This window comes from Hyperoodon ampullatus (genome assembly GCF_949752795.1).
Source record: "Hyperoodon ampullatus genome assembly, chromosome: 1".
Classification (NCBI taxonomy): Eukaryota; Metazoa; Chordata; class Mammalia; order Artiodactyla; family Ziphiidae; genus Hyperoodon; species Hyperoodon ampullatus.
In genome coordinates, this window is record NC_136914.1 from 8064729 (window position 1) to 8087931 (window position 23203).

The 23203-nt window shown below is 33.4% G+C and overlaps 1 protein-coding gene across 1 annotated transcript in view; it reads left to right on the forward strand.

Annotated features, from left to right (window-relative positions):
- Positions 1-406: 406 nt before the first annotated feature.
- The window catches only part of TTC29 (tetratricopeptide repeat domain 29), a gene marked incomplete at both ends in the record, with an annotated part of 250407 nt that continues 227610 nt past the window's right edge, over positions 407-23203 (forward strand). Inside the window, 2 exons of the mRNA XM_079697160.1 lie at positions 407-498; positions 2490-2573. Coding sequence (XP_079553286.1) covers positions 407-498; positions 2490-2573 — 176 coding nt within the window. The remainder of the gene's footprint in view (positions 499-2489; positions 2574-23203) is intronic.

Here is a 23203-nt window from a genome sequence, read left to right on the forward strand (position 1 = left end):
GTAACAGGAGAGAAAAGCATGAGCATTTGAAATCTATAGCTGTCCTAAAAATCTTCACTTTTTAATTGCAACCAGCTCCACTAACAAAACCCATAACAAAGCTCCTAATTGTCTGAATCTTCAATGCATTTACCAGATTTTCTCCTTTTCCACTTTGTGATGGAGATGCAGACAAGTAATAAATTGGCCAAAAGGCAGATAGTAGAAGAAAATAATGAGAGAAGCAACCTGCAGAATTCACTCTCTGAGCTTCATGCCTGAATAACAGAGCTATAGGTCTACACACAGAGGCATTCTCAGCTCAGACAACTGACTGTGGATCTCTAATAATGTCTTAAAAGATTCTTTGAATGATTTATTCTTTAAAACACCATTTCTGTTTTTTTTTTTTTTTTGGTAGTCCAAAATGACCACGCTGCCCCCACTGTGCGTGACACGCCCAAAGCTTACGGCCTTAGCCAGACAGAAGCTGCCATGTTCCCCCAGAACAATTCCAAGGTACGTGACCCTGACTTTCATTTTTTATTCCTACAGAACGAATTTCTTGCAGTAAAAAATGTAAATAGCATATCTCAGAAAACAAAATTGTTTAAAAACAAAAGTATACTGTTATATTCAGAATATTCAAATTTGCTGTTTCAGAAGGATTGATGAACCTCATTCAAAGATTAAGAATATATTTATTTAGCAGGCTAGCACTCATTTGATCATTTTATTTTCTATTACCATTATATTGTGCTTCCTGTAAAGCTTTGGAAATACATTTCCTTTTTAAAATACGTGTGGAGAATTGAAAGCAGAAGCTTTAGGCATGAAAGATGTATGGCATCTAAACCGCAAGGTCCCAAGCACTGATTTCTGTTTTGGAGGAAGGACAACACAGTCTTACTACCGGGGTAAACTGGCAGGCACGATTTAGCTCCTGAAATGATCCTGGGGCTTGAAAATGCATCATCGAGCCACCACTGTGAATGTCTGCTGAGCTTATGGAGTTTTCAACTGCAGCCAAAAAACTGCAGGGCAGGAACTTGATGTATTTTATCATAATTATGAATGTTAACTAAGATTGTGTTATTTAGAAATATCCACTTATAGTTTTATTGATTTTTAGTAATGCACATATTATTTATCAATATAAACCTATATATAGGATAGGTGGATGTGGAGAAAACCCCATTTACTTAAGAATGCAGAGTATTTCAATGTGTTGGTGTTTTATTTGTTTACACACTGAGGTTAGTATTCTTCCCTGCCTCTTTCCATTCAAGAAAATTAAAACCTATATATAGGTTTGATTTTTCTTATGCTTACCTTTCAATTCCTACAAGGCATAATGATCAAAGTATTATGAGACTGCTTTGTTCTGAGAAGGACCATTCCTCATTTTTGGTATTTCTGGCAAAGACCAAAGCCCCTGGACCAAAATAAATACATTCAGCTAAACTACCATCAAAGTTCTTTGGTAATAGAATTGAAAACTGTAGAAATTGTAAAATAGAAGTGTAGAAAATTGTAATTTTATTTTCAAATAATGTGAAAAACAGAAAAATTTCAATAGATGCATAATTCCAGTATATACATTATTTTCCATTTTCCTTTTGAATAATGTGAAATATTTACAAAATCTGAAATAGCTAGCTTCTTCTTCCTGCCTTTTGTAATAATTGAGATTACATTTTCTTTTCAACACGAGCAAAAACATAGCCCAGTATCACATCCCTAGAATAAGAGAGATTTTAAATAAAAAAATTTTTGTATTCATTTTATTGAAGAAAAACATTTTTATCATAATCATTTAAGGCAAAGCTTTGTTATCAACATTCTCCATTAGCTTCTGAATAAAAAGGTATCTGTATCCCATACTCCTATTGTCATAAGATGTTCATAGTCTGCTTATTTTTAAAGGTGCCAGGTGTATGAAGATTCAACATACTACATGTGTAATATATTTCTCATTAAAGTCTTCTTAAAATCACTTTCACCTTGAACTTTTAATAATAATTTGAGTTTTATGTGTGATTTTAAAAACCACTCAAACTGCATGTCAGAGCAAAATTCTGTAATGTTTGCAGCCAATAATTTTAACACATTTGTATCAAATAAGTATTATTAGTTCAAGATCCTGTGCCAAACAGAATCTGACTTCTGTAGCTGGAAAGTTATATTGTGAGAGAACATGAGTAAAATGGAAGATCGTTTAATGCTTTGAGGAGAAAACCCCATTTACTTAAGAATGCAGAGTATTTTAATGTGTTGGTGTTTTATTTGTTTACACACTGAGGTTAGTATTCTTCCCTGCCTCTTTCCATTCAAGAAAATTAAAATTTTGAAATTATCAGTGAACAACCTAACTCTATAGCTCTTGCAGAACATTTATTATCTATGATATTATCCCCAGAATGTTCTGTTCTTCTGGTGGCATTTTATGTTTGGTAGCTTTTCAACTCGATTTAAGGCAGTGCTTTATTATTTCTTTCCATTTCATTTAGGTCTCAATTGATCAAAGAAAAAGATGACATAGATCATTATCTGGAGGTGAATTTCAAAGGATTGTCAAAAGAGGAGGTTGCTGCGTAAGTATATACCTCTTAAAGGTACTTTAATATAAAGTTTGTTTATTTTGTCTTGTTTCTTTATTGAAATTTCAATTTTCCTGTGCAGTCCACTTTTTCATTGGAACATAGCATTTAAAAATTAAAGCTCATATTAAATAGTGATAAATCATGTCTATTGATCTTACACATATCAGTCTTTAATTTTATGACTTTCAGAATTCTCATATTTACCAAGATATTATACTATCGTATTTGCAATATTTTAGTTAAGTTTGTGTCATTAATTGCTTAATAACTTCCATTTTAAGGTATATTGCCTCCATGGGGGAGAAAAAAACACTTTAAGAGAAGGATTCGTATATCTTTTTTTCCTGGTGATTTAAAAAAAGTCCTTACTAATGTATATTCTCTCTCCCGTCAAGAACCCACAAAAAGAATTAATGGATCATAGTTTATTGGTTAATTTAAAAATAATTCTAAATTGTCTGGATTTATTTTTTTAATGAAAAAGTAAACTTTGCCATTTTATGGCTAGTCAGAACCTAATTTATGATCTGAGTAAAAACAGTATAAAAATCCATGTAGGTTAGTGAGAAATAAATAGAAACCTAGAATACTAGCTAAACAAGTTTAATATTTCTTGCCTATAGACTTGGTGACTCTGTTATCAGATTTTTATATGTAAGTATTGACAAATAGAAATCTTATATATGCACATGCATCTTACAGAATTCATTAAATGAATTCAACTATTCAAAAATATTTTATACAATAAGTGCTTTTAAAAGATTGTCTCTATTAATGTTGCCTAGTGCTATGGGATTCCACTGACAGGGTATTCCTATTGATGGTTTTGGTATAGGTTTTCACATAGTCTAAAATTCTAAGTCTCTTGATATATTTCATTAGATAATTGTCAGTATGCATATAGCATGGAAAAATGGAATAGTTCATTCTATCAGTAGCTGCTTTATTTTATAGAGTGACAAAATTTATAGTAGCTATAATCACTGTCTTCCTTGGAGTTCTATTGACTGCCAAGTGTAATATCTGGGACCTTTGGTTTTTAACTGCTATTCTAATTGCTAATTCATTAGCTTTCCATGGTAGCCTGTTGGACAAAATTAAAGGTCAGTGTTGTCTGATGATACAATTCCTTCTTAAAAGAAAAATATATATGAGTGATATTTGTTTTCTGATTTAAATATAGTGATATCTAAACAGCTATAATTGGCTTAAGAATTAGGAATTAAATTTGGAATTAAACTTATGCTTCACATATTTTAACAAATTAGACATCTATATGCTTAAAATCTGCTTTCAGTCTGCACTGAAGAAAACATTATTATAAGACAATGCAAAATAGGCTATGTTAATGAGTGTTCTGTTACAAATATTATCTTTTTTCACTAAGGATATTACCAAATTGATTTCAAATCCATATTATGCTACAGAACACAAGTAGCCCTGGGTAATTCTCAACCCTTACTGTTGAATTCTCCTTAAAGCTTCCTACACTTGAATACTTTTTTATATCAAAGCTCAAAGATGCAAACCTTAGTAGGAAGGTAACTTGTACTTGGCTCACTATTATGCTCCTGATTGATATATCTTGCCCCAAACAAATTGAATAGCATGTAAAGGAGAAAATTGATTTCAGCATCTCTCAGCAGCACCCAGCAGGTGCCATGAGGAATTATGCATATTCCAAAGAATTTCTGTGTAAAACTTTTTATCAGCCATTGAACTCTAAAAAGATAAATTGGTCAGCAAGCATTTATTAAGTGCCTACTTTATATCTAACACTAGGTTTTTCACAGAGGGGGAAAACAATGTTATTTTAGTATAAAGTAGTTGGTCTTATCCTTGTCTCTATTTGAAATAATACAAGCAGGAAATATATATGCAATGAATGAGTTGCATAATTATACTGTGAGGTGCAGCCTAGAGGTCTGGAAAAAATCAGAGAAAACTAAGATGTTGGATAAAACTTGCCAAAGAAGACAGATTTTGAGTTTGACTCCCTATCTGTTAACATTACAAAATGATCAAACTGGTGCATCACAGATCCTCACTATACAAGAATATGAAGGGGAGAAATTGGTGAATCAAATTTCCAATCAGGCGAAAGCAGTATCTAAGATATATCCTCAAATTCCTCTCTAAACTGCCTTATTCTTCCCTACGATGCTAACAGAAATATATACTTACATAATTCATGTACACTAGCTTTGATATCCTGTAATATGGATGTGTTCTTTGTCTAGTCCCAGAATAACACTTCATCATCTACTCCAAAACATACCAACCTACTAATACGTAAACTCACACTCTGTGTCCCTCCTATTGCAATGGGTGGAGAGTTCCTGTTCTTGTCTAAGGATGATGTCTCTACTCGTGCTCTGGATACCATCCCCTCTTACTTGTTCCAAGACTTTCTCCACCAGTTAAATGTGTTTTCTTGCTGTATCATCAGTTTCTCCTTTTCCATTGGAGCAATCTCACTAGCATTCGTATCTACCCTAGTATCTCCCTTGACTTCTTATCCTCCTCCAGTTTCTACCCCATTTTTCTGTACCCTTCGCAGTAACCAGAAGCATTGTCTCCATCTTTCGACATCCCATTCTTACCTCAATTGACTCTAAATAGGTTTCCAGACCCAGAACTCACTGAAATCTGTTTACTGTGAGTGATGTCCTCCATTTTTATCTAATGGTCATGTTTCTGTCCTCATCTTGCTTGATGTCTTCACATTATTTGATAGAGATGAATACTCTCTCCTTGAACATTCTGTGCTTGTGGCTTCCAGGGTGCCATATTCTATGGTTTTCCTCCAAACTCTTCAACTATGCTGCCTTCAGTCTCCTTTGATGGCTGCTTTTCTGTTTCCAAACTCTCAGTGGTGGATTGTTCTAGGGGTGGGTCTTTGACCCTCTATTCCAGCTACACTCTCTACCTGGATCTAGTCCTATAGCTTTAAATACAAGGAATACCTGATGGCTATCACATTTATAAATCCAGCCCTGACCTCTCCATTAAGCTTCAAATTTTTATATCCAACTGCCTCCTTGACATATTTACTTGGATTTTTAATACACATCACAAGGCTAACATGGCCCCCCACTGGACTCTTGCTTTACCTCTGCTGCCCCTCACACTCCCCCCTCCTAATATCCCTCCCCCAGTCTTCCCTCAGTTCAGTAAATGGTACCAAGGCAGCCTTGAGTTTCACCTTGCCTTCACCACCACTCCCCCATCTAATCCATCAGTATGTACTATCAGATAGTACATCTATTTGGAGTACAGATAGTACTCCAAAACTTATCCTGTGTTCATCTATTCTCTTCATTGCATAGTCACCAGCATCTCTTGCCAAGATCACTAGAAGAGTCTCCTACTTGCTCTTCTAATATCCCCTTGAATTCCACTACAATTCAGCCACCAGAATGACCTTTTAAAAATTAGATCATGGGGACACGCACCTGTTTAAAACCCTCCAAGAGCTTCCCATTGGTCTTGTGATAAACTCAACTCTTCATCATGACCTAAAGCTATGTGTGATTTGGGCTTTGCTGACCTCTCTGGCCTTATCCCCCATTCTCCCTACCACACACTCCTTTCAGTGTGGCCTTACCGCTGACACTTCTTGTCATGCAGGTGTCACCTTAAATGTGACCTCAGTCTTCTATTCCCTGGCCCCATAATCAAGGAGCCCTCACCCCACCCACACTTATTGCCAGTCAAATCACCTGGGTGTATTTCTGCAGTCAGCTGGTCCTCATCTTCTGTTGGGAGTTTGTACGTCAGCTGTGTCATCCTTAGTGGAATGGATGCTCCACAGGACAGGGGCGTGTCTGTGTGTATGCCACTGTGTCCCCAGGGCTTAAACAGGGCCTGGCACTCGGGCGGAGCTCAATAACTTGCTGTTAAATGAATAAATTAGTGAAGAATAAATGTCGGATTACTAACACCATGAAATAGGTATCCTGCTGTGAATACTTTTCTATTACAACATTTTTTAGTGCAGTGTTGTAGGTAGCTAGTTTAACTGTTGTATTGAGGAAGTTTAATTCCTCAAAAATGTTATATGTTTACAAGTAAGAATATAAAATTTAAGTGAGTAATTGAACAAGCCAAGCTAAAGTAGTTGTTACTGGAATGGTCAAACCCAATTGATGGGGGATCATCTTACTTTGGAATGGGGTAAAATGGTTCAAAGGCAAAGGGCTTCTGAGTTTTTTATCATCCACATTTACAGAAGGAATTATACTATGCTTTATTACTTTTTAAGTGACCAGATTATTGCTGTGCCTAATAGGTATTTTTTTTCAAACGTATTGTACTAAAGTACAACATATTTGACACTGGTAATTTGACTTTCTTAGATAAATTGTTGAATAGTCCATTGATAGTATTCAACTGATCTTTAACAACTAAAGAAGGGCATGTTGTAGTTCTGTACTTTGTGCTTTTTTATTCTGTATTATATTATCAGAATGCATTATTTAAGTGATACTTAAAGTATCACTTATTATCATATCATAATTGCTTTGAGTAGCTAAGTAATAAAAGTGTATTTATAGATTCAAATAAAATTTTCTGGGGGGCAGTTTTTACAGCTTTAGCTGTGTATATGAGGATACAAATAAGCAAAATTATCAAGGGACAGAGAATGTTAATCTGCTCAATATTATTTTCTGCTTCAGATATCAAGTTCTATTATACAGAAGAATAGATTTAGTTCAAAATTGTGTGCATCTCTAAGATATTACTTTCTTTCAGAATATCTTTCAGCGTCACCAGTTGGTGTTTACTGAGTGTCACTTGGGCAGCACAGCCTTTCTCTCCTGCCTTTGAACTGTATTATACTTACTCAGTTAAAGTAAACTAGCATTTTGCCCATCTTAGGTTTTCATCTTGAAAATATTCCAAAACTGTCTTCCAAAGGTGCTTTTACAAACTACAGATATACTTGTTATGAGCAAATTTAGCATTTGGATTTGCACCATGGTCAGGCACTCAAAGTATCTGTAACAAGGTGAAGATGTTTATTCAGGATATACTATTTCATGATAACATTATGGGAATTTAGGCCCCTTTAGGTGAGCTCTTCCTCTGCTTCATTCATCTTGTTTACTTTTGAATAATTTTGTGATATCTTGTTTTCTCTTCAAAACATTTTGAGTCTCTTTTAAAGTAATAAATTAAATTCCATGCAGAGGTTTGCCAGTTGAACTTTCTGAAGATGCCAATTGCTGAATAAATGGTTACTTGACTAACAGGAATAGGCAGGAGAGAGAAGGAAATGAGGATGACCCTCTTTCCTTCTAGGTAGCAAATTGGGTTTTAAGATCTTCTTCCTTATTCAAGAAAAAGAGATAGGATTTTGGTGTTCTGAGGTGGAGAGACAACTATTCCTTACTTTCTCCTGAATGTATAAAAAAAAGCAACAGCAGAGAATACACATGGGAACACAGGAGAGATGCCACTCCTTTTAATTTTTATTATTTACTTACTTATTTACATTCTGATACTGTCTTCCACAGCAGATCTCTAAGATGTGAAACTAGGAAAGAAAAGAATTTTTGACAATAAATATTTTAAAAGAATATTGATATCAATAAAGTTTATAATTTGGGAATTTAAAAAAATGCAGTTGAAAGGCACTTTTAAAAATTGTTTAATAAGTGCAAAAAGGATCTCAAATTTACACCAAAGCCAAGTCTAAATAAATACGAAAGGAGGAAAGATTTCAAATGTCAATGGAACACAGAAATGCCAATTTCTTAGGCATTTATGTCTTTATGTTCTTTAAAAGTTTGCCTTAACAGCTGCATAGCACAGCGAGATCAGATCAGTGCTTTGTGACCACCTAGAGGGATAGGATAGGGAGGGTGGGAGGGAGATGCAAGAGGGAAGGGATATGGGGATATATGTAAACATATAGCTGATTCACTTTGTTATACAGCAGAAACTAAACATTGTAAAGCAATTATACTCCAATAAAGATGTTAAAAAAAGTTTTCTTTAAAATATTATTTTCACATATGGTGTTTAAACTTATCAGCTCTAAATAGACCTAAAAAAAATCTTTGTAAGGGAAAAGCATAGGAATCATGACATTGCAGCTCTGGCTGTTAGGGGAGATGATTTCTTCCTCAGCTGGAAATTTGGCTTTGCTACTTAATAGTTCTGTAATTTTTTGCAGGTTACGTGACTTGGCTAATCTTTGATTTCCACAACTATTTGGAGACCATAATAATAATAATAGGACTATCTTGTGGAAGTTAAAAGAGATTCTCTATATGAAACACATGTAGACAATTCTCACTTCAGCTATTATAGTTAACTGTCATTGATCATTTTTCTTTGGCTTTTAAAAGTTATAATGTAAATATCCTAAATAGTTTGCATTAACTTTGTCTTGATGTAGGTAGTAATATTAATTTATCATTTTTCTTTAAATATGGATAGTTACATATTTACTTTTTGCTAGGTATCATATTCTTCATGTTTAGAAGACAGAGTTTTTAGTGAGATACATTTCAAACAGTAATGCTAACTAATGAGGGGAATTTTTTTAAAATTTCAACTTATAGTAAACTTTTCAGAAATTTTTTATGCTGTACTAAACAATATAATTTGCAGAGCCCACTGAGCTATTGCAAACAGTTTTTTTAAATGTCTATAAATTGCTTAAACTTACTGTTACTACCATAAGATTGCTTTAAGTATAAACCTACTGCTTTAGAAATGTGTAGAATATAGCCAGAGAATGTGACTTTTCCTACAATAGCTCATAAACCTGGAAGTGCATAATGGCACTCTACTTAGAAATCATTTGGGAAATTTAGTAATGAAGAACAAAGTGATTAAAAGGGATAAGCATCCAGGTATTACAGAGGTTGAATCAGTTGGAATTAGAAGTGGGGTGAACAATGACCAAGCCTCATCATGCATAAGTCATGGGGCAAGATGATTTTACTAAGTTGAGCTTTGTTTCTGATATTGTGTTCTGTCCATATTAAGAAAAGCTTGCATGGGAATATCCAAAACTAATTTGACTCTTTCCCATTCTCTGTTATGGTTAAAACATAATCCTCAAAATGTTGATATTCCTGCAATTCTATAAAAATCATCCCCCTAACTCATATCCATACCCTATTCTGTTTTCCATGTTGGAAAATGGAGATATTGTAGTAAACAGTGTCATCTCAGTACTTAAAGCAAGATCAGATCATGGGCTCACAAGTACTCTTTTGCTTTCCTAGGGCTTGCAATATCCTCAAGTTTGTTCCATGTTGTAGCATTTGTAACAATTTCCTCCCTTTTTAAGGCTGAATAATATTCCATTGTATGTTTATATTTTGCTTATCCATTCATTTGTCAATGGATACTTGGGCTGCTTCAGTGTTTTACCTATTGTGAATAATGTTTCCTGTGAACACGGGTGTATAAATATCTCTTTAAGACCCTGTTCTCAATTCATTTGAGTATATACCCAGGAGTGGAATTACTGAATAACTTGATAACTTTATTTAAAATTTTTTGAGAACCACCATTCTGCCACCACAATGGCTGTACCATTTTTCATTCTCACCAACAATGCACACGGGTTCCAGTTGCTTCACATCTTCACCAACATTTATCGTTTTCTGCTTTCATGCTAGCAGCCATCATAATGAGTGTGAGGAGTATCTCACTGAAATCTTGATTTACATTTCTCCAGTGATTAGTAACGTTGAGCATCTTTTCATGTGCTTATTGGTCCTTTGGATCTCTTCTTTGGAGAAATGTTTATTCAAGTCCTTTCTGTTTTTGAATTGAGTTGTTTATTTTTTATTATTAAGTTTTAGGAATACTTCTATATTCTGGATATTAATTCCTTATCAGATATGTGATTTGCAATTATTTTCTCCTATTTCATTGATTGCCTTTCACTCTGTTGATAGTATCCTTTGATGACCAAAATTTTTTTAATTTCATGAAGTCTAATTTGTCTGTTTTTTCTTGTGTTGCCTGTACTTTTGCTGTCATATCCAAGAAATCATTGCCAAATCCAATGTTGTAAAGCTTTTGCCCTATGATTTCTTTTAGCTACTTTTAGCTACTGTGTTTAGGTCTTTGATCCATTTGGAGTTAATTTATGTCTATAGTGTTAGGTAAGCATCCAACTTCATTCTTTTGCACGTGGATATCTAGTTTTCCCATCATCATTTGTTGAAAAAAACTGTCCTTTCCCCTTTGGATAGTCTTAATACCCTTGTCAAAAATTGTTTGACCATGTATGTGAAGATTTATTTCTGAGCTCTCTATTCTATTCCTTTGGTCTATATGTTTGTCTTTATGCCAGTACCACGCTGATTACTGTAACTGTGTAGTAAGTTTTGAAATCAGGAAGTGTGAGTCCACCTTTTTTCTTTTTCAAGATTATTTTGGTTATTCAGGTTCCTTGAGATTACATATGAATTTTAGAATGAATTTTTCTACTTCTAAAAAAATTGTCATTGGTATTTTGATAGGGATTGCATTGAATCTGTAAATTGCTTTAGGTAGTATTGACATCATAACAATATTAAATATTCTAATCCATGAACATAAGATGTCTATTTATTTATGTCTTCTTTAATTTCTTTCAGCAATGTTTTATAGTTTTCATTGCACAGGTGGTTTACCTCCTTGGTAAAGTTAATTCCTGAGTATTTTATTATTTTTGTTATTGTAAGTGGAATTGTTTTCTTAATTTCCTTTTCAGATTATTTATTCTTAGTGTATACATATACTACTGAATTTTGAATGTTGATCTTGTATCCAGAATTTGTTATTACTTTGCTGAATTTGTTTATTAGTTCTAATGGCTTTTTGTGGAATCTTTCGAGTTTTCGACATATAAAAATCACAACAGCTAGAAACAGAGATAATTTTACTTCTTCCTTTCCAGTTTGAATGCCTTTTATTTCTTTTTCTTGCCTAATTGCTCTAAGTACTGTGTTGAATAGAAGTGATGAAACTGGGCCTTCTTGCCTTGTTTCTAATCATAGAGGAAAGCTTTCAGTCTTTCACTATTGAGTATGTTGCTCACTGTGAGTTTTTCATATATGGGTTTTGTTATGTTGAGGCAGTTTCCTTCTATTCCTAATTTGTTGAGTATTTTATCATGAAAGCGTATTTAATTTTGTCAAATACTTTTTCTGCATTGAGATGATCATATGGTAATTTTTTCTTCATTCTGTTAATATGATGTATTACATTGATAAGTATTAGTATGTTGAACCATCCTTGCATTCCAATTGGCCATGATGTATAATCCTTTTAATATGCTGCTGAATTCACTTCACTAGTATTTTGTTGAATTAATGTTCATAAGAGATATTTGTCTGTAGTTCTCTTTTCTTGAGGCATTTTTTTCTGGCTTTGGTATCAGGGCAGTGCTGGCCTAATAGAAAGAAATAGGAAGTGTTCTCTCCCATTCAGTTTTTTGAAATGTTTGAGAAGAACTGGTGTTAGTCCGTTACATTTTTGGTAGAATGAATCAGTGAGGCCATCATCCAGGGCTTTTCTTTGTTGGGAGATTTTTGATTACTGACTCATTTTCCTTGCAAGTTATAGGTCAGTTCAGGGTTATTATTTCTTCATGATTCAGTCTTGGTAGGTTTTGTTTCTAGGAATTTGTCCATTTCATCTAGGTTATCCAATTTTTTACACAGAGTTGTTCACAGTACTCTCTAATAATCCTTTTTATCTCTAAAATTGGTAGTAATGTCCCTACTTTCATTTCTTCCTTTTTATTGGAGTATAGTTGCTTTACAATGTTGTGTTAGTTTGTGCTGTACAGCAAAACCTACTTTCATTTCTGATTGTAGTACTTTGAGTCTTCTCTGTTTTTTTCTTAGTTGATCTAGCTAAAGGTTTCTCAATTTTGTTGATCTTTTCAAAGAACCAACTTTTGTTTTCATTGAGTTCTTTTTCTATCCTCTATTTCATTTATCTCTGCCCTAATCTTTATTTTTTTTTTTCTTCTGAAAGCTTTGGGTTTAGTTTGTTCTTTTCCTAATTCATTAAATTGTAAGGTTAGAATGTTGATTTGAGATCATTTTGTTTTTAAATGTTTTTAAAAGATCTTTCTTTTCTATAAATTTAAGCATTTATAGTTATAAATTTCCCCTTTAGCACTGCTTCACTGAATTCCATAAGTTTTGCCATGTTGTGTTTTCATTTTCATTCATCTCTAAGTATTTTCTAATTTCCCTTGTGATTTCTTCTTTGATCCATTGGTTGTTTAAGAGTGTGTTATTTAATTTCCACAATTTGTGAATTCTTCAGTTTTCCCTCCCTTAATGACTACTCTAGCTGTGGCCAAAGAAGGTACTTTGTGTGATATCTCTCAAGACTTAATTTTTGGCCTAATATATGGTCAATCCTGGAAAATGTCCTGTGTACCCTTGAGAAGACTGTGTATTCTGTCATTGTTGGGTAGAGTGTTCTGCATATATCTGTTACATCCAGTTGGTTTATTGTATTGTTCAAGTCCTCTGTTTTCTTACTTATCTTCTGTTTGGTTGTTCTATCCATTATTGAGAGTAAGGTATTGAAATCTCCAGCTATTATTGTATAACTGTCTATTTCTCCCCTCAATTCTGTCAATTTTTGCTTTATTTATTTTGATGGTCTCTTATTAAGTGAATGAACGTTTATGACAGTTGTATCTTCTTCCTGTATTGAATCTGTTATTAATATATTACGGCCTCCTTTGTCTCTTATAGCCCTTTTTTTTTTTTTTTTTTTTTTTTTGCGGTACATGGGCCTCTCACTGTTGTGGCCTCTCCCATTGCGGAGCACAGGCTCCAGATGCGCAGGCCCAGTGGCCATGGCTCATGGGCCCAGCCACTCTGCAGCATGTGGGATCTTCCTGGACAGGGGCACGAACCCATGTCCCCTGCATCGGCAGGAAGACTCTCAACCACTGCCCCACTAGGGAAACCCTCTTATAGCCCTTTTTTAATTTCAAGTCTATTTTGTCTGACATTAGTATAGCCACCCCTACTCTCTTTTTTTACTATTGCCATGAAATATCTTTCCCCATCATTTCATTTTAAACCTATTTGTGTCTTTGGATCTAAAGTGAGTGTCTTGTAGACAACACATAGTTGGATCACTTTTTTTATTCATTCTGCCAGTCTCTGTCCTTTGATTGGATAGTTTAATCCACTTACATTTAAAGTAATTACTAATAAGGAGGGACTTCTGTCACTTACTATTTGTTTTTTATGTACCTTACAGCTTCTTTGTTCCTCGTTTCCTGCATTACTGTATTCTTTTATGTTGATTTTTTTTTTTTTGTAGTGAAACCTTTGAATTCCCTTCTCATTTCCTTTTGTGTATATTCTGTAACTATTTTCTTTGTGGTTGCCACGGGGCTTACATCTGATATCATAAAATTATAACCTCTGTTTTGAATTTATACCAGTTTATCTTCACTAACATACAAAAACTGCTTCTTGAGAGCTCCATTCCTACCTCTTTTGATTATCGATGTTGTAAAACTACATCTATATACATTTTGCATCCAAAAAACAAACTAATCATTTTGTTATTGAAAGGCTTTATTTTTTTAGAGTTTTAGGTTCACAGCAAAACTGACCAGAAGGTATAGAGATTTACAGATACCCTCTGCTCCCACACATACATTAATAATTGTGTTTTTAATGCTATATCCTAAATTATGTAGAAAACAACATGTGGAGTTACAAATCAAATATACAATACTGCTAGTTCTTAGAATAATTATTTTTATAAATGCATTAGTCTCTTAAATTATGTAGAAAACAAAATGTGAAGTTACCAACTATTGTTACAAAACTACTAGCTTCTATAATTGACCATGTGTCTACCTTTACTGAGACTTTTATTTCTTCATATGACTTCAGGTTACTCTTTTTCAACCTGCAGGACTCCTTTTAGCACTTCTTGCAGGGCAGGTCCAGTAGAAATAAAGTTCCTCAGCTTTTGTTTATCTGGGAATGTTCTTAATTTCTTCCTCACTTTAGAAGGACAATTTTGCCAGATGTAAGATTATTGGTTGACAGTTTTTTTATTTTAGCACTTTGAATATATAATTCACTTCACTGTACAGTAGAAACTAACACAACATTGTAAAACAACTATACCCCAATTAAAAAAAAAAAAAGACCCTGCTTTCTGGCCTCCAAAGTTTCTAGTGAGAAATCTGCTTAAAACCTTATTGAGGATGCTGTGTATGTGATGAGTTGCTTCTCTATTGCCACTTTAAAGATTCACTCTTTGTCTTTGCCTTTGGGAGTTTGATTATAATGTGTCTCAATGTGTATCTCTTTGAATTTTCCTACTTAGAGTTTGTTGAATTTCTCAAATATTTATATTCATGACATTTATGAAACTTGGGAAGTTTTCACCATCTTTCTTAAAAGAATCTCTGTTCTCCTCCTGGGACTCCCACAATGCATATGTTGGTCTATTAAATTGAATATATAAATTTGTAGGAAATATTTTTCCTCTATTATTTTTAATTAGATTATTTGGAAATTTTCAAAATTTTGTACTGGGATGAGTCTCTGAGATCATTTTAAATACTCTGTACTTTGAGCGGGGAGGTGTGTGTTTATAAATATACATATGTTTATAAATAAATATATATAGTGTATATTTGTATGTATGTATGGAGCCGTGGCTACTTTCCTCACATGTGCATTCTCAGTACTCATACAGTGCTTGGCTCACAGGTGTTGGGGCAATTGATGAATGGGGATCTTTTTGTTTTGTTTTGTTTTTTTGCAGTACGCGGGCCTCTCACTGCTGTGGTCTCTCCCGTTGCGGAGCACAGGCTCCGGACACGCAGGCTCAGCAGCCATGGCTCACAGGCCTAGCCGCTCCGTGGCATGTGGTATCTTCCTGGACCGGGGCACGAACCCGTGTCCCCTGCATCGGCAGGTGGACTCTCAACCACTACGCCACCAGAGAAGCCCGATGAATGGGGATCCTTTACCCCTTTGTAGCCTTATATATGTGCTCTGCCTGAAATGCCCTTCTCCTTCTCCCATGCCTTGTGTACTTGATAAACTTCTCTACCAGCCTCAGCTTAACTGTTTCTTGCCCTGTGAGGCCTCCTTTGATCCATCCTCACTCACATGGTAAGAGTTCAGAGTGCCTGCTTGAACTCTCTTAATAGCCATTGACAATCATGTACATGTGTTTTGTTTTTTTTCCTTCCTGATTAATGTTTAAAAATTTAAGATTGTGGTCCATTAGTGGGTAGTGATTATGACCCATGAGTTTGGGTATCATGATAAGTATTTAAAATATGAAAGACTATAGAATTAGAAAGGGGTTCATTATATAGAGCGGGTTGCCAGATGTAATGAAATAGAGCATGGGTTCTAAAACCAGACTCCCTGGACTCAAACCCAGCTTTATACTTACTAACAAGGTAGCTGGTCAACTTTGGCCAAGTTACTTAACCTTTCTGTGCCTCAGTTTTCTCATGTAAAAAATAGGGGTAACAATAAGAGGGCCTGGCTCATGGAATGGTTATGAGGATTAATTGAGTTAATATTTACAAAGAGATCAGAACATTTTGAGTATTAGTGCTTTTAAATTTGGTTTCATATACATACATATGTCAAATATATATGTACATGTACTGAATTGCAATGTAAAATGTCTTTCTTATTGTGAATTGCCATAAGGAAAAGATTCTGCTCTAGACTCAGAGTTCTTTGAAAGTAGTGCTTCATTCTCCTTTAAGATTCTTCTGACTTACATAAAATAATGCTTTATTTCTTGTTAACTTTCTTTCTGGAGAGGATTGAAGAAACTTAAAATTAATGTTTTATATTACATAGCTGTCAGATTATATATAGAAAATGAAAGGCAAATAAAGGAAAAGTATATAAATATACTCCCCATCAGGGTTAATATAGTTCCCCTGAAGAAACATTAAATTTCACTCTGAACTTCTGGGCAGACTGGGCAAAAAGGGAGATGTGATGGACTAGAGAATCCTCATTACCCGATGAAAGGAAGCATATCAGTTCTTCAAGAGAGATAAGCTTTTTCCTGATACTAAATTCCAAAAGAAAGTTATCTCATGATCTTATAGAAGAAAAATGGAGCAATATAATAAAATTTTGCACACCTAATGAACAATGAAATGGATGTATAGACAGCTTGTCATAAATATTACATCTCTTAGCCAGGTTTTATTTTAGGCCAAATAGTAATGGGTAAGACATATTACATTAATACTGTGTGCTGGTCTGTGTTTTTAGTGATCCTCACAATAAACCTGGAAATAAACCTTGTTATAACTTCCAGAGATCAAGGCATAGAGAGATTAAGTACTTTGACCAAGGCAATCTAATGTTACAAAGAAGCAGAAACAATGAGACAGAAAAAATGATTCATAGAGAGGAAGGAATGAACAAGCTAGAAAGAAAATGAATCAGGCATGAATCAAGAGATCAGATTTCTAGACTCCTCGTGAATTCCCAGTACTGTTATGGATCTAGAACCTCCCTCTGGGTTCATCTTGTAAGGATCCAGTTATTCTATAACCCTGACTCATATTTCCATAAAAACCCCTTAAGCTTGTCTGAAACAATCCCTTATCCTACAGCCAATGTAGCCACAGAAGTAAATTGCTGAATGAGGCAATTGTCTTAAAAGTTTAGTTTAGGGGTTTTCCCACTTCAAGATCAAGATGGATGGCTAAACACATTTCCTTCCTATATTTGAAATGACCACTAAAAAGTCCAAAAGATAGTAAATTCTTAACATGATAGGAAAGGAAGAAAAATGAGAGATTCCAAGATTTTCAGAAATACATTTTCAGAAAGCAGTTGGAATATTACCAGAGATAAAAAGTAACATTTCATAATGATACAAGAAGTTGATTCATCAAGAACACATAATCCTAAATGTTTGTGTTCCTATGACAGAACTTCAAAGTAATAAAACAAAAAACTGATAGAAGGAAAAGGAAAAACAGACAAGTCCACAATTATAGTTGGAGATTCTAACACCACTCTCTCAATAATTGATTAAAAAATCAGTAGAATATTGAAGACTTGAACAATACCATTGATCAGCTTAAATAATTGGCATTTACATACATTCCACCAAACAACAGCAGAACACACATTATTTTCAAGTACACATGGAATACTTTTCAAAGGAGATGATATTCTGAGCCATAAAACAAATTTCAATATACTTAAAAGGATTTAAATCCTAGAGTCATTTTCTCTTACAACAATGGAATTAAATTTGAAATAACAGCAGGAAGATCTCTGAAAAATCCCCACAAATGAAATTAGACAACATATTTCTAAATAAACCATAGATCAAAGAAGAAATCAAGGCAAATTAGAAAATCCTTTGAACTGAATTAAAAAAATATAGCATATCAAAATTGGTAAGATGAAGCTAAAGCAGTGCTTAAAGGGAAGCTTATAGCATTAAAATGTTTATATTTGAAAAATAGAAATGTCTAAAGTTATTGCCCTAAGTTTTCATTTTAAAAAACTAGAAAAAAATTAAATTGAAAATAGAGAAAAAAGAGTAGTAAAATGGGGGCAGAAAACAGGAAAACGGTAGAGAAAATCAATGAAACCAAAAATGGCTTCTTTGAAAAGATCAGTAAAGTTGATCAATCTTTAGTCATGATGATCAGAGAAAAAGAAAGAAGTCACAATTTACCAATTTCAGAAGTGAAAGAGGGGACACATCACTACAGATTACATAAATATTAAAATGCTAATTAGGAAATAAACTTCATACTGGTAAACTCAACAACTTACAGAAATGGCTAAATATCGTGAGACACTGCCAAAATTCACTTAAGTAGAAATAGATATCGCAGTAGATTCACTAAACACATTGAATTAATAGTTTAAAAACTTCCCACAGGGCTCCCCTGGTGGCGCAGTGGTTGAGAGTCCGCCTGCCGATGCAGGGGACACGGGTTCGTGCGCGGTCCGGGAAGATCCCACATGCCGCGGAGCGGCTAGGCCCGTAAGCCATGGCCGCTGAGCCTGTGCGTCCGGAGCCTGTGCTCCGCAACGGGAGAGGCCACAATAGTGAGAGGCCTGCGTACCGCAAAAAAAAAAAAAAAAAAAAAAAAAAAAAAAACTTCCCACAAAGAAAATTCCAGGCCCATTTTGCTTCACTGGTGAATTCTACCTAACGTTTGGAAAAAAAAAACAACATCAATTTGGCACAAACTCTTCAATAAAAGAGAAGAAACACTTCTCAACTCATTCTATGAGACCAGAATTATCCTGATACCAATACCAGAAAAAGCAATTACATAAAAAGAAAACCACAGAATAATAATATTCCTCATAAACAGTGATACAAAAAAACCTTAAAAAGTAACAGTTGGCCTGAGCTCCTGTCAGGGAAGCTGGTGTACTGTACAGAGTCCTTTTCATTTGGCATCAGTGCAAGGAATAGCCAGCTTGTGCTCTCCCAACCCATAAATCTCAGGATGAATCCTGCAAACAGAGGAAACCCAAATGCACTACCTATGTTAAGAAATTGAGAACTTCATTATTATGAATAGACAAATAGCCTCTGATATTTGAGAAAATGTTACAATACAAAAGAAAAAAAGTTGAACAAAGAGAACACTCAATGTCAGCTGAAACAAAGTTTCTATAGGGAAAAGAGGAACTTTGAGAGATTTCCAATTTCTTTCCTTACAGACGTTGTAGAAAATCTTACATCCCTCAAATGTAACCTAATGCTATGAAATCATTTAAAGAAAAAGAATTCTTCAAAATTAAAGGTAGCTGAAATATTTTTTAAAACTCAAAGGAAAGGATGGAAAAGAAAGATAAGGCTATCAACATGTAGAATAAAAACAGAAAAGATATAGAAAATATTTTAAAAGGCATAAGATACAGAACACAGTTCAGGTGGTGAATATTTATCCAAGAGAAAGAGATGAGAGAATGAATGATAGCTATATAGGTAGATATAGATGGACAGAGATAGAGATATGGATAGAGACTTAGACACAGATATCTTAGACTGGAAAAAACCCACAGATCTTTGGGCTGTGACTACCAAAGTAACCAGAAAGGAAAGAACAACAAAAACAACAAACAAAAAAAAAAAAAAAGGAAAGAAAGAAAGAAAAAGGAAAAAAAGAAAAGAAAAAACCCACTTCGATACATCTTTATGAAATATCAGAATGTTAAGTATACAGAGAAGATACTAGAAGCTTTCAGGGTTTGGGAGAATGGTTGTCATCAAGAAACAAAGATCAGACTACCATCACAGTTGTCAGTAATAATACTTGGTTCAATAAAAAAAGGGAGGATGTCTTTAAGATATGCAGAACAATTATTTTAACTTAGAATTCTGTACCCAGATAAATTATTAATCAAAACTGAGGGCAAAACAAAAATCTTTTCAGATATGAGGACTGGAAAACATCTCTTCCTATGCAGTCTTTCTGGACCCTTCATCCCTGCCCCAAATGGCCACTTTAGAGTCTAGGGGAAAGAAAAGAGAATTCAAGAAAGAGGAAGCTAGGGGGCTAAGAAAAAAAGTACAGTAACTCAGAAGTTCAAAATGAATGCTACAAAGTTGCTTTAAAACTGTTGTGATTAAGCATCTGAAAGTTCTTAGTGATAAAGGTTTAATATATACATAACACATACATTAAGGTCAAGAAAATGATTAGGAAATTGAGATTTGTGTGTCACTTAAATGTTCCATTAAATGTGGAAAGGTAATATAACATATGCTATCATCTATATTATTTATACACAAAAATAATAATATAGAAATATTAATATATAAAACATAAAACCAACAAAATTTGCAAATAGATCAATTGTACCCAAAACTTTCCCCTGAATTGAAATGTCACTTCTATTAAATACCAAATTTTCATGTGTGTATACATACACATATACATATATATTCTGTTTCATTGACTTATTTGTCTTTTCTTGTGTCAGTGCCACATTTTATTAATATAGTTAAAATGTATTTTATATCTGGCAGACAGTTCCCCTCTTTGTTCCAAATGATCAGGTTTTTCTTGTACATTAACCATTCTATATGAATTTTAGAATTATCTTGTCAAGAGTCAGGAGAATATAATTGAGGTTTTATTAGGACTGCCTTGATTTTATATGTTATTTTAGGAGAATTGGTATCATTAAAATATTGAATCCCACATTGGCAAGAATTTAACAGTACATGGTGTTAAATAATAGGAGTGACAGCAGGGATCCCTTCAAATTCCTTACTTTAGTGGAAATGATTCTAATGTACCGCAAAACATGAAACTTTATGCTATAGGGTTTTAATAGATACATATTACCAAGATAGAGAATTCATTTTTTAGTTTCCACTTTTCTTAATCATGAATGAGTTTTGAACTTTACTAAATAAATTTCTAACATCTCCTGAGATTATCATAACGTTAAGAGATTTTCTAATTTTGAACCGTTCTTAGAATTCTGGGATAAACCCTACTTATTCATTATGGTTTTAGTTTGCTATGAGTTCTTTTTTAGGGGGGTGGTATGGGGGAAATTTGTATCTAAATTATAATAATATTAACCCATAATTTTCTTTTTTTTTGCTACACTAAAAGTTAGCAGTTACTATAATTGTAATAGAAGATATATTATGTCTTCCATTCCTGGTACAATTTTGATGACTTATCTATTTTTGTTTTTCTTGATTATAAAGTACTTGCAAAATGTATTTGTCTTTTCACATAACCAGGTTTTTTTGTTTGTTTGTTTTATGGGTCACATTTTTTGTTCTCTATTTTATGAATTCATGCATTTGCCTTTAATATTTCCCTCCCTGTCCTTTATTTGACTTCATGTCATTGTTTAATCTGTTAGGATTTTATTTCTAGCATCCTAAGTTGAAAGCTAGCTTTTTCACTCCCAAGTGTTGCTCTTGTTTTCTAACAAATGAATTTAACTTATAAATTTCCTTTTAATACCATGATGATTTCTTCCCCCAGGATTTTATGTTTAATTTTTTTCTTTCAGTTCTAAGTGTATGAACATTTCTACAGTGGTTTCCCCTTTTGGCCATGAATAAACTAGAAGTGTATTTATAAATTTGCAGGTGAATAGTTTTTTCTTGTGGCTTTTTGGGTTTTTTTTTTTTTTTTTCCAAGAGGGAATGCAGGATTGGGGAGTGAATATATACTTGTGCTCAGGAAATCTGCCATATGTGATATCAGTTTATGACATTTTTAGTGTGGCTAGTACATGATTAATTTTATAAATATTCCTTGTATGTCTGAAAAATAAATATATATTTTCTATTTGGTAGATTGTTCTCCTACAGAAAACGATCAGAATCTAATAATTAGATTGAGCCTGTTATTTCAATCAAGCTAGACAATTGTTATTCAAATCTTTTTTCCCTGTATTTAATTTATAATTTTCTGAAAAAAAATACATTAAGATCAATTTCTCCTTTTTCTGTGAATTTTATATATTTTGAAGCTATTGTTATTAGGTGTATTGTTTTCTAGCTGCCATATTTCTCAGTAAAATAATCTATTTATGAATCTCTAATATCCATATGCCCTTTTAATTTTTTTATGCCCTGATTCTATTTTATTTGATATTAATAATGTTATATAATCTTTATTTTTGTTGGCATTTGTGCTATTATAAAAAAATACAAAAGGAACAAATAACATCTTCTCCATCTCAAGGAAGTTATAATCCCTACTATATATCTATCTTGTACAATTTTTTAAAAGTTTGAATTCAAGGCTCTTTTATTTTATCTTCTCACAACTACTTCCTTTTGTTCTTCCAATATTCTTATTGATGCACATATTTGATTTGATATACCCTAAGGTCTTAGTTATAAGTAGGAATTTTCTAAATGTTTGAGATAGCTGCAATAAAATTAACATTCAGGAAATGCAATAAAATGCAACATTCAGGAAAATAAGATAGCTATATACAGATGTTGTCTGACAAAAGCTTCAAAATTATCAACTTATTTTTTGTTTTTATTAATTTAGTTTTTACTAAACATAAAATGAAAAGTATGTTCCGGAAGTTGGATCACTGTGTACATATAGTCTGTGAGAAATCCTGGCTTCACTGTTTGTATGTGTAACGCATACCTCCTTTGCAATGGTAATTAAAGAGCACACAGTATGAAAGGTTTCTTCACATGGTTTACAACATGGTAGTTACCTTTTTAAACATTCATGTTTGAAAGGGGAAAATATATTCTTGATTTATTTTTTGATATGGGGAAAATTGAAATATATTTATTGGAACGAATTATGACACAAAAATTTTTTTAAAACCTAATGAGGTCACCAGCTGCCCTAAAATAGTCAGAACTTGACATTTATCTTCAGTTAAATTTACTCCAGATTTCTTATCCAAGAAATAAAGAATGATAGAGCTAGAATGAGCCTAAAAATCATTTGTTTTGGGTTTTTTTTTAATCTTAAAAAAAGGCAAAAGAAAAAAGAGGGGTATATGTATACGTATAGCTGATTCACTTTGTTGTACAGTAGAAACTAACACAACATTGTAAAGCAACTATACTCCAATTAAAATTATTTTTTTAAAAAGGCAAAAGAAAAAGAATGTAGT